Source organism: Anser brachyrhynchus (assembly GCF_964034855.1).
Source record: "Anser brachyrhynchus genome assembly, chromosome: 11".
In the NCBI taxonomy this organism is placed as follows: domain Eukaryota; kingdom Metazoa; phylum Chordata; class Aves; order Anseriformes; family Anatidae; genus Anser; species Anser brachyrhynchus.
In genome coordinates, this window is record NC_137706.1 from 18,547,735 (window position 1) to 18,560,573 (window position 12,839).

Consider the following 12,839-nt stretch of genomic DNA (forward strand, 5'->3'; position numbering starts at 1 on the left):
TGCCTACAAGCAGTAATTTAAGAAACACATGAGCCAAGCAGAATCAAAGAATTACCCAGCTATTTTCCTCTTAGCTGTTAAACCTACTGGCTATAACACCCAGCCACACCCTGCACAGAGAGAAAAACCACATGCTGTTTCTTTAAACTGAGCACATAAGAAACCAGGAAGGTTTTTTTGAGAACCCCTACTGTGCTTCTCTGCCTTTCTATCAGGCGCTCATATATATCAAATAAGTCTTTTTCTAGCGGGGTGAGATGGGCTAATCCTGTGTTTTACAGACCAGCATGTTGTCTGCTGTGGAATGGGGCCAGGAGCTTTAATCTTTACTGACAACTGTTCCCCCCCCACCCTTTTTTTTTTTTCTAGGAGGACAACTGTTAGTTTTGTGGCATACTGCTGCTCCACCCAGTGTCTGCAGACATTTGACCTACTGAGTTGATAAACACTTAAAACTACCCAGGAGTGCTGCCAGTTTAAAGCTGCATTAGACGTCGTATCCCGTTGGTACTGGAATACTGCGCGTGTGCCAAAGCAGCAGAAGTGCCCAGTCGGGAACACTAAGAGGCACTTAAATCCTGCCCTATCAAATTTGGATGAAGTGCAGAAACTTTTCGGAAGTGTAAATACCAAGCTTTTAAAAGTATTAACTTTTCTCTCCTCTAAGACAGCATACAAACCAAACAAATTCACAAGTTCTGACTCCAGATTTCCAGTGTTTCACAAATGTGGCTGCCTTCAGGTGGATCTATTGTGTATTTTGAAGCAGTTTTCATTCCTCTAACAGTGTTCTACTGATGTTTAATTAAAAAAAAAAAAAGACAAAAGTTTTCACTTATTGCTCCCATCATCTTCACCCTACAGCTGGATTTTGGTGCATATAGGTCCAAGCCTGTACAAACCTTTGAAGGTTCCATTGATTATTTCCATAGAATTTTAACTTTTTTTTCTCATCTCAATATTTTCCTCAACAGAGTTATCCCAGTTGTATACAAAGTCTTTGACAGTTAGCTGTGGTATTTGAAGCTATGTATTAAAAGCAGGTCTTTCCTTCTGGTATTATTAAAAGACACACTGTTTCCACTGTAGTAACTAGGATATGTCTGGAGACTACAGATCCTGTTTCAGTAACAAAGGGTGGTACTGATATCTACACTAAGTGACCTTGCTCCAGTGTGTTTGGGGTTATGTTTTAATCATCTTTCAATCACTTAGGTTTTATTTTTAAAAACCCTTTCCCTTTTGCTTCTGAGTTCTTCAGGAGAAAGACTTGAAGTAGTCTTGAAAACATAGTGTAAATATTTATTCATATTTATTGTTTTGGCACTTGCAGCCTGTAGACCCACAAAGAGTTGGGCTTCATTTTTCTAGATTCAGCGTTTTACTAATTTGTGAGAGCTTGTCTGTGGAGTGTTAACCTCAGAGAAGGCTGGAGGAAGGAGGGGGAAGCATGTGTTTGCCCACGTGTGGGCATGCATGCTACACAGATACCTTCATGGAAGGGCTGTGACTCTTTTTTAGGGTACTAATGTCAAATTTAGCACAAATTTCTAATCAATATCCTATTTGGGAAATTATTTTTTTAGATCATGTTAATTTTAAAGGACGAAGCATGGAAAACAGGCCGAAAATGTCTGCAGGGATTAAAATTTAAAATTTACATTGAATCAGTTAATATAGAATTATTCCCTTTTGACTTGTTTTGGAACATAAAATTTTTAATGTGTTCATTTTGTTTTAATTTTTTAAGGTGTAAACTATTTGTGGATTTAGCACAGCGTTCTGCTCTCCGGTGGTTAGTTATATGCTGAAATAAATATGAATGAAACAGTGTGTTATAAAAGAGGCAAGATAAAGAGACTTGGTAGTATATTAGCATATGTTGTGGTGAGGTGTGCATACTTTGAAGGGAGGAGGCATTAGAATGTTTTCCTATTGCCAAAGAAGCATTTGTTCCCGCTGCAGGCTTCCTGGCATCTCTTCAATAAATGGAGTATCGTAAGAGCTTAAAAGACTACCAGAAAGGCATTTTTTGAGGGTGGAATTTTTAGGTTTGTGCATGTTACTTGTAAAATCTTTGCTGGTTTTATTGGGTTGATTTTGGAGAGTTGAATTAGCATTAAGAAATGTTGAACTTAATCCTTCAGGAATGCAAGTATCATCTACTCTTCAAGAGTTGTGAAACTTTGCAAAATAAATCCCATTTAATAAATCTGCTTTGCAGTAGGGGAAAGAGCCATGTCCAAACAGACACTTTACTATTGGATTTCTTACTGTCATTTCACTAATTTGTTTCAATGTTGGTATCCCCAACAGGCCTTCCCACCCAGTGGGGTTTACCCCTGACGCAGCAAAATGAATCTTCAGCTGTCTTTCTTCGGAACTGCACAATTGAGATGTACATTACCCATGTACAGTATCTACCTGTGTCAGAAATGTGCAAGTGTAGTACAGAATCCAGTGTATTTAATGGATGGTAAGAGAACTATGGTAGTGTTAGAAATGCTACTTTTTCATATAATACTTTGATCAGGAGTTTTCAGTATTATTTTTATTCCTCTGTATCCTTTGAAGGAGATACTTTGGAAGTTTTTGTTCTCTTTTAATAGCAACTCATAGACTTTAAAGCAAAGTTAGTCTGAATTCACTATGTAAATGAAATTGGGAGTTAAATCTTCTCATTGGCTCAAAGACATTGGTGTTGGTTTTATTAGGAGTCAGGTGGTAAGAATGGAGCTTTCTTTTCGCTTTTTTTCCTCCACGATAATTTTTGAGATCCTATCAGTCTATTATTGTCTGCAAGTATAGTTCATCAGAAGAAATTTGAGTCTGTTCTATAAGCAGGATGAATCTTAACTAACATTTTAATAGATGATATTTCAAGAATGGCATGTTCAATGAATAAATGACTTAAACATGCAGTTGAAGCTGAAATGTCATACCCTATTTTTATAAAACAAGGAAGAGGAAAGCCAATAGAGACTGAAAATGCAGCTGAATTTCATGTTTCTTTTTTTAATACAAACAGTGTTTGTATTCATCTGCATCTTTGGGTGATATTGTCCTAGATAAAAGTAACTCCATTCTCACTTGTCCAAATTTTTCTAAACTTGTTCCACTGTAAGAGTACTTCATAACTAGTTAACGTGAGAGCCAGCTCTGCAGGTTGCAGAGATGAGAGGGAGCTTGCTGCTGATTGAACTGCACCACTAATTTTTCAAAACGAGGTCAAATACTTCATGGCTTCTGTTTAAAGCATTTATTTCTGAGTAGTTTTTGATTATTCTCGTTGGTCAGACCAGTTCATGTTGAGATTAATTTCTCCTCAAGCTGCAAAAAATTGGGTTCTAGCAGTATTTTAAAAGGGTGTGTTTTTTAATTTTCTTGTCATAAAAATAGATTAAAAATAGATTTCAATTCTGCTTCAGGTGAAAGCAGGAGAAGTTCCTGATTTTTGTAGACATAAAGAGAAGTGCAGGAGAGGAAAGGAAAGAGGAGATAAATTGGTAACTCATTGATACTGCTGTGAAATTTCTGTGAGTAAAGGTTAACTCCTAATGTAATTAAGAAGCATATGCATAATTTATATTTATGTTCTCATAAGAGACACCATATTAATAAAACCGAGACCCTACTGGGTTGTGCTTATAGAGATGACTTCGTGTTCTGCCACAAAGGAAACGGGAATCTCTGGCTTTGTTTAAAAATGCTACTTGAGCAGTTTTACACTGGAAACTGTTATGTCTGGAGCATTATTCTTGGGAGCCTTCTTGCTAGTTTCCCCCATAGAGAATCAGAAATATAGATGTCCTGTCCCAAGCAAAGAACAAGTTCTAATATCAAGAAGTGAATATTTTCCTGTTCTGGCCTGGTGCTTCTCTTGGGTTCTTCCTGAAGTTCATACCAAACCGTCTATTTACTTCGTTGTGGTGAGGGTCAGATCTTGCATTGAACAGAGTGGAACTGCTTATTGCCAAGTTGGCTTCAAGTCTTATGTATCAAATTCTGCTGAATCCCTTTTTCTGGCATGAAGGGAGGATGAGACTTAATGCCCATGTGGTAACAGCGTGTCAGGTTTTACTGACAGCCAAGCTGAAGACTGGAGAGTGACAAACCTTTCACTAGAGAGGGTGACTTATTTTTTGAAGGCCTCTGTGGCCACATCAGTACCACTGATAATAGAAGAATTTTTGCCTTGATGTCAGTTGACGTTGGATCAAGTTCTAACTGATGAGAGAGAAGAATGCGTTTTACCATCTTTGTATTTCTTGCGAAAATGGGGACGATGTTATTGATCTCTGTGCCTACTGTTAGGCAACCTTTCTATCTGCAGCTGAACTTATATGCAATTACAAGATGTGATTCTCTTTGCCTCTTACCTCCCTCTCGCTACTCCTCACGTTGTTGCAAAATGTTACAGTTAACTTGTGATGGAAGAGGATGAGTAAATTGAATCCAGAGTTTTTCTTACTTTTTGTATTACAGACCTATTTTGTAAGAGACCAAAGGTCTGGTAGAAAGAAATGGCAAGGTTCTTGTGAAGTCTTCGTTGTTTTTGATGTATGCACCCATCTTTGGATTGCAGCTGAGTTCATTTTGTCTGCTGAAAGCATATATGTATTGCTTTTTTGCTCTGTATTAACCAAATGTCACTTTGTGTGAAGGTGAGCTTGCTAGCTATTTTATTTCAAGTTAGTGGTGCAATTTATTGTATGTGCTTGTTAATAAACTATATTTTTGGATAGAATTATAGTCCATTAAAGTTAACTGAACTATTGTTCCTGGGGCTATTAAGCTGTGTTAGGATATAATATTTAATTTACATTTCAGTTCATTTGCTTAGTAATTAGCTAGTAAGTCTTCCTTCCCAAGGCGGAAGAGGTAGGGTGGGGACACTTCAGAACACTACCAAGCCCAAAACACCAATTCACGTAACCCTTTTGTCCCAGACAATGTACGTCACCAGATAGTGCCTAATAAAACCAAAAGCCTTATGAAAATCTGACTTTATCAAAGAATCACAGAACGGCTTGGGTTGGAAGGGACCTTAAAGATCATGTAGCCATAACCCCCCTGCCCTGTGCCGGGATGCCACCCACTAGATCGGGTTGCCCAGGGCCCCATCCAACCTGGCCTGTACTTTAGGCCCTCCTATGGATTGATCAAAAGAAAAAAACTTTCAGTCTTTCAGTAGGGCTGCATTACGTGCCACGCTAATAGTCCATAGACGCAGACCTGGTTCATGTATTATTTACTGAGCAGCATTCAGCAGTTTTTTTCCCCTTGTCTAACATATCATTGGAACAAGATTGCCAAGAATAAGCAGAAATTAAGCATCTGTTTCTCCAGTTACTTCACTCCTAGCTGTGCCGTATTTTGATTTGGTCAATGCTACTACTCTGTTCTGCTGTGTTCTTTGAGTAGGACATTCTCTGAATTATTGTACATGTATCTGGTGACTGCTAGCATATCCAGTCATAAATGAGAGCTATGCTCATCAAGGTGACTCTGAACATCGGTTACCACTGATGTCTTGAAGGTTTTAAATACCATTCAGACTTTGCTGATGCTTGTTTGCTAGTAAGTTCACAATGATATGCCTTTTCAGTGTTTTACAAATGACAATTTTTCCTACCTTTGTGATGGAGGTAACCTCTGTGTCAGCAGCAGGATGATGCAAGTCCCCTAAGAGAGATGAGAACAGCCCTTAACCTATAACTTTTACCAACCACTGCCGTGTCCCTTATGAATTCGAAAGAAACAAATGGGAGAGCTTAACATCCTTTTCCTTTGCAATTAAAAGTACTTGGCATAAACGCAAGCTAAGTGGAAACTTCAGTGGCTGAATAATGCTATTGTATGCAGGAAATGAGAGGAGCTGAGGATCACAGTTGGAAAGGCACTGGATATTTTGTGACTTCGAAGCCAAGATTTCGGGCTGTGCTATGTGGTGACATTTTGGGAACTTGAGAACTGAAATGAACCACTGCATCCGTGTCTCTCAACTTCAGTGTTTGCTTAACGTTATAGTAGAGCCCTCTTTCTTCTGCACTGAAAAATACTACTGGTATTCCCTAGTGCTGGCTCAGGGGCCTGGGCATGACCATTTATAACCATGAGATTTCTGCCTGCTACTTCAGCAAGAAAGAGGGAGAGCTGACCAAATGCTTTCTTTATCTTTTGACATTTTAAATATTAAAACCCTCATAGCGTGTTTTTTGAGCACCCATTATGCCCTTCAGACATCTCCTACACGCAGGAAAAAGACCTTGATGCATCTGTGAGAGATACCGAGTCTCAACGAAAGCAGTTCTGTTGTTGGAGGTGGTGATGAGATTTGCCTTTATGATGTCTCCCAAATGGTAATCAAGGGCTAATTTCTCAAGTACCCTGATCCTCTTCTGTACATTCATGAGGAACGTAAATATTGACTGGCTCATTCTGACAAAGAAAGTTGTCAGTTGTTGACTGTTCTGTTGCTAAATATGGCTACAAGCATGGTATGGGGAGCAGTGCCCTGAAGGTGTTCTTCTGTCATTTTCTGGAAGCCTTAAGAATTTACATACTGGACTTTTTTTGATTTCATTTGGATCAATTGAGAAAGCTTTCTGATGATGTAAAAAGCAATACTGAGTTTGTTTATTGATTGTTACTCTGAATGTTCAGTTACTGTACTTTCATGACAGCAAATCAAGTTATTAAGAAAGCAAAAAATGTTAAATTCTATTTGGTTCAGGTAAACTCCACTGGAAGGCTAATATTTTGTTGGAGATGAAGAAACAGGGCACGTAATCCTTGGTAAATTGGAGATGTGGTCTGAAGATGCTGCATAGATCTATGGAAAATATTTAAAAGTTAACTCAAGTTCTTTCTAGAGGCAAGTTTTATTATTTAAATTCATCATTTGTTGCTATCCATCTTTATACATTTCCTTTATACGTGTTAGTTCTAACCATTGATTTTTATTGTTAAGGCAATTAGAAGAATTAAGCTGAATATTCTTGGGTCAGTTTCCGATAACTGTGATTACTTTGCTGGCACTGAAGTTTTGAAACAGGTTGAATGTGGACTTGAATTTGGCTGCCTTTGTTTCTGCACTGCTTCTGTTAGCTTTCTAATTTCATTTTGTAAAAAGCCAAATCAGTGTATATGATACATGAAGAGAAGGAATACAAAGAAAAACACTTTCTTCAGAAAGCCTAGCTTGGAAGAGGGCTGGCAACAACTCGTATGTGAATTCTTGGTAAGTGCTCTTTTTAAACTAGGATGAAAAACTGAGTTGTCCAGGCAGTAAAGAATCCCATGTCTAAAATTATCAGGACAAATTATTCTTTATATTCACACCTCAGTGTTGGCAGTTTTTTGTAGAAACAAAGATAGTAGCTGCCACAAAAGGGAGCTGGTTTGTATCTTACATCCTTGAAGAGTTAAGATGATCTATAACTTGCTTTTATACTTCTGCTGATATGCTCGTTACTCTTGCCGTTTAATACCTGCTTCTGTTTTTTTCCTGTATAGCTGAAAACAGTCCTCCTTATATTTCTCAGCCCTTTTAAGAATGATGCTCCATTTTGTAGTCAATACTCAAACCCTGGCTGTGGTCCCATTTTCACAGATACTGTATCTGTGTGTTACCTGCACAGTGACAGCAGTTAGTTCTTCAGCAGGCAAAAGCGTGTAATCACATTGCTGTAAAACTATCTAGATCACAAATATGCCTTCTCTTCTGGCTGCAGATGAATAGAGGATATCTAACTCAACATAAGTTAATGGATTCATTTATATTAAATCAATGCTGTGTATCAGACCTTTAGATCTAGCTGTATCTAATCCTGGCTCCAGAGCCTCCATTGTGAAACCTGGGGGCTCAAATTTCTCCAGTAGCTCTATCTAAACTGCAGCCAGACTTCTCATGTCTGATTCCTAGAAGCATACTTGGGAGAGGGTTTGAATTGAAAAGCTCTCATTAATTATCTCTATTTTTTTTCCTTTCTCCCTTAAGGAAGCTCAGATGGTATAGGAGCTGATATCTTCTAGCTAGAAATTTCTTTCCAGGCCGGTGCTGAGCCAGTGCCCCTCCCTGCCTTGTGCTGGGTGGTGTGCTGTCTGACATCCCTGCCCAGCTCACTGCTCTGTGGCCCCGAGCTGCAAAGAAGAAAAATATTGATTCTACTCCATCTTATTGAAGTATTATTGTGAGGTGTTCATAGACATGCTGGGACTAGTTCTTTACTCTCAGGAACATTTATCCAGGGGGATCAGGTGTGGTGTTGTAGCAAGAAGCAGCAAGAGAGAATGAATTTACCGTTCTCATTTACAGTCAGTAGCCCGAGACCTTACTATGGCTTTAGGTATTCTCGATTAATTTAATGTGTGGATGCTCTTAGTCAAGCATAAAAGTGCCTTGTTACAAAGGAATTTAATTCCTTTAATTTCATTTTGGAAAAAGTACATCCACACACCTGGAGTTTAAATCCGAGACAATTTCTTTATGAACACCCTTCTGTGTTCTGGGTCACGTCTCATGTGTAGATAAATTCTTGCATTCGTCTAACACAAACAGTTTTATTGTTTAAAATTCTTTCTTTTGGGAAGTACTTGTTTGGAAAATAAAACTTGTTTGGAAAATAAAAATCTGACTTGCAAGGATAAGGTTTTTTTCTGACTATAAGAAATTCTGAAAACAATTGATTTGGAAACACTGCATTGGAAAACATTGTTACATGTCAGATCTTATTCTGCTGTTTTGCTCTGAAACATCTGTCTTTTGACAATTTGAAAAATTATTTTGAACTAACAGCTCAAATTGGGAAATGCAGCTTTTAAGCATGGCTTGGAATATTTAACGTTACTGCAGTGAGAATGTCTCAAGTCTCACCCACCATGAAGCCGTGACTGGCAGCTGTGCTTTGGACTGACTGTGCCCAGATGTCAAGGTAAGAAGCGGCACTCAGAAAGACGTTCTTGTGTTCAGCCCTCCTGCTTCGATGTGGTTTGAGTTCCCTAGACATAATTGGAGGCTGCCACAGGGTCTCAGCAATCACTGTTATCTCTGTCGCTTGTGAGGTTGGTAAGGGAGGAACTGTTTTCTTCTGTGACCTCTCTTCCTCCTCTGGCTCTGAAGAGCACAGCGTCCCTGTGCCTGCTGAGTAGCATCGTGGTGATGGTAATGTGTTCCCCTTCTTTAAACACACCCATGTTGTATGTTGCCCGCTGGGACTTGCTGCTCTGGTGCAATGGTACGATTTAAAGCTTGCTGTTTTTGTGCTGTGTGGATCTGGTGCTGCTGCCAGAGGGGCCTTGCATTCAGGTCTGCCAGCTTTCCAAGGAAGGATGTGCACTTCCACAGTGCAGCTCGCGCGCTGTGAGCGCATAAGCACGGGGAGAGCTTTCTTATGTGTTACTAAGCTCTTTAAGATTTAATACTCTCTTGAAGTTAAAATCGGTGTAAGGGAAGGCTTAAACAGCTTAATGGGTTAAAATGATCCATGACTGTGTCCTTCAGACAGTTTAAAGACCCTGCAGCAACCCAAGCAGGCCACCTGTTCCTCTCCCAGACAAACAGGTTAGCCTCCTGACCTTTATTCTGCCACCCTTCAATTTTGCCTGGCCTGGCTCCATGTGTGGAGTGATTGTTCTGAAGTTTGTCATTGTTTAAAATGCCACTTGCCAGAGTTTAATGTGCACAGCTGCAACCTGAGCCATCGCTGTGTGTTAATAAGACTAAAACCATTGGACGGACACCAAAAGATCTGCTTGCACTTGGCATGTCATAAATTAACATCATTCTTACCTGCCAGGGATGATTCACTGCTGGCTCAAAGCATATTTAAACTTTAGAGGATGCCAACAAACTGGGCGGTGGTTTGACCTGCCACGTGGCCTGAGACTGCTGCTTTTCTCTCTCCCTCCGCCTTCCTTCTGTTGCAGTGTCGGGAAACAGAAGCTCTTTATGGCCTTATGAGAGCATGTGTTTGTGTGCCTTCCTGGCCCTCCTGCCCCCGTCTGCCAAAAAGTTGGCCTGTTTGTGGGAAGATACTCGCTGGCTTCCAAATTCCTAACTGGATTGTTACTGCTTCTTTTGGGGATGAGGGGAAAGGTTAAGGCCTGACTAGACTGCAGCCTGCCATTGCAGCAGCTCAAAAGGCTTCCTTCCCATGAATCCTGTCTTACCCTGGGCAGGTTGGGTGTGATGTCCTCCTAGCATCCCAGAAACCACGTATACATTTCATGTCAGAGGAGTACACATGACCAACGAACAGCCCACAGCAGGTGGATGAAGCTCGTGCCCATGCTAGGCAGCACAGGAGGAAAGGGATGCCCCACGTGGAAGTGAGGGAGATCGTGTTGCAGGTTATATGCCAGAGGTTGAACGTGCTCCTCGCAGCCCAGACTCGCGGGCTCCAGCACTGCAGCGATTGCGCAGCAGCAGGGTGCTGCTCTGTCCCGAGGGACATGCTGAGCACCGGGCCTGCTGCAGCCACGGGCACGACATCTGTGTGCTGGCTTCCCTGCTGTCGGTGCTGGACTGGGAACAGGGATGGTCCCCTGGGCTGTTGCAGGGTAGAGAGGAGTAGGAAATAAAGGATGGGAGAGGGTTAAAGACCCTTGTGCCCTTTCTCAGTGAATTTCATGGGTGGGGGAAGAATGGGTGAGTATTTCTGGTGGACAGGATGATATTCATTTGTCTCCTTCTAGAGACCAGGCCTTTTTATAGTGACTGGAGATTCGTCACATCCCACTTTTCCTTCAGGGCTAATGTGCTCCTCATAAAATAATGCGAGGGCATAATGTGCTCCTTCAGTCAGAACAGCTCCTTTGCTTTCCATGGTGCCTATTTACCTTGGCTCATCCAAATCATTTGTTAAATACCAAGGTCACATAAGCAGTTCTGTTTGCACTTCGGACCCTTAAAAGTCGTGCTGTGGACATCAACAGGGACAGAAACAGGCCCTGCATCTGTCTGAGATGTTTGGATCTGATGGAAATCCAAAGTGTCGTATGGAACAGGGTGTAACCACGATTTGGTTAAGGGTAATTATGGTAGGCAATGCCAGCAGCAGGGTGCAGTCCTTGTGTTCCCCTCGACATTGGCGGCTGGCTGGCAAATTAACTCCTATATAACTACAGCTTTATAGTCATCATCATATCCACTGCCTTTTGTTTTCTTTTCCATCAGGAAAAAAAAATCAGTCAACTCTGAATAGATAAGAACCAAGGAGCCCTGGAAGGGAGTGATCCTATTCAGCAGGACAGACAGGGGACCTGGCCTCGCAGCCCCAGCTTACCTGGTGACACGGCTCGCCCTGCAGCACGCTCACCTCCTGCATCAGCACCGCTGGAGCATGATCAGTCAGAGCAGGAGCAGAGGTTAGAAAGTGTCTGTAGGACAAGGACTGCAGCTCTGCTCTGCTCAGCTTGCAGACACATGGTGATTGCTGCCCGAGCTGCATAAATTAGGCTTGTGTTGTCTATATTTTATTTTGTGGGTAGTGCGGGTTGTTGGGTTTCATTATTTTCTCTTTATGCAAGGTTAACATGGAGTGCAGTGCTGGTTGCTGGGCAGTGGGGATTGCAGTTGGTAATAAAGGTCTGTTTTCTCACTTTCTCTATTTTTGTCTCTGGGCAGGATGAGGCACATCAGGGGAAAATCTGACTTGAAACAGAAGCTCAATGTTAAGTTGGAGTTAGACAGTCCTGCAGAGAGGTTTGCTTACGCCACAGCTGTCTGTCATCTCAGGGCACACTGCTGTGACTTCTTTTGGCAACCCCTGGGGTTCAGTGTCACCTCTCTTTCAGACAATTGCTGTAGAGTACAGGATTGCACCAAACCCTGATCTCCTCATTAGTGTCCAAAGTGGTGTTTTGATGCCTGGGGCAGGAGGTCTGCCTGGCTGTTGCTGAGCTCCCAGAGGTCTTGTGAACATACTGAAAAGGTGACATATATTACCCTGTAATGGGGGAATGGTCTTTATCAGACACTGGAATCATGATTCCTGGGTCTTGCACCTTTCCCTCCTGTTTGGGGCATGTACAGACATTCTCAGTGTATGCTTTCAGCACAGAGATGTCTCTTTCTGTGTGTGACCTTGCTGATGGTCTGTTATTTGCAGAAGGATTATTTGTTTGTGAGGAGAATTTTGCAGTCACCAAGTGAAAACTGTTCTTGGGAAGAGCTCAGGTTTTAGTACAAAGCTCTGAACCTCTCCAGGTGAGCCTGTTTTCAACAAGGTCACCGGATATCCTCACATCTGCTCAGATGAGGAGATGAGTGAGGCCAGCTGAGTTGCATTTTCCATGTGCCCTCTCTAAAATGAACTGCAGAGCTGATAAATTCTTTACCCCTTGCCCCTGCCAGCTCTGCTAATTGCAGTTTCTTTAGAAGCTTGAGTGAAAAGCCAAATGCACAGGCTGGACTCCACAGCACCATTGCGAGTGTCAGTCGAGAGATGGACTGCAGCAAGCCTAGACATGTGCCAGAGCTGCTGCCCAGCCTCGGAGGGAGGATGCCAGCCAAACTCCTCCATGGACAGCACCAGAAGATTTTTCTTCTTGCAGCTGAAGCTTGAGGCCAAGGAGAATTAGTGCTGAGCACTTCTGGAGGTGGCAGGAAGGGCTTGCTCCCTCTGAGTTGCTGGTCAGTAGATGTTAGGGCAGGCGTCTGTAGCAGATATTACCAGGAATAAAGATGATCAGAATCTGGCTTACAGTAAGGATGTTTGTGCTTTGGCAGTGGGTGTGAAAGGAGAAACTCCGGAGGGTTGGGCGGCAAATGCTAGCTCTGTTCTCTTCTGTAGATGGCCTTCCGGAGGCATGCTGGGTGAATGGAAAATGTAATG

The 12,839-nt window shown here is 41.7% G+C and overlaps 1 protein-coding gene across 3 annotated transcripts in view; it reads left to right on the forward strand.

The window, feature by feature from the left end:
• Positions 1–4,747, forward strand: part of LRRC28 (leucine rich repeat containing 28) — a 53,295-nt gene extending 48,548 nt beyond the window's left edge. For all 3 annotated transcript variants that reach the window (XM_080607258.1, XM_080607259.1, XM_080607260.1), the window contains one exon: positions 370–4,747. In XM_080607258.1, the coding sequence (XP_080463384.1) occupies positions 370–442 (73 nt within the window). In that variant the 3' untranslated portion in view covers positions 443–4,747. The remainder of the gene's footprint in view (positions 1–369) is intronic.
• The last annotated feature ends 8,092 nt before the right edge of the window (positions 4,748–12,839 follow it).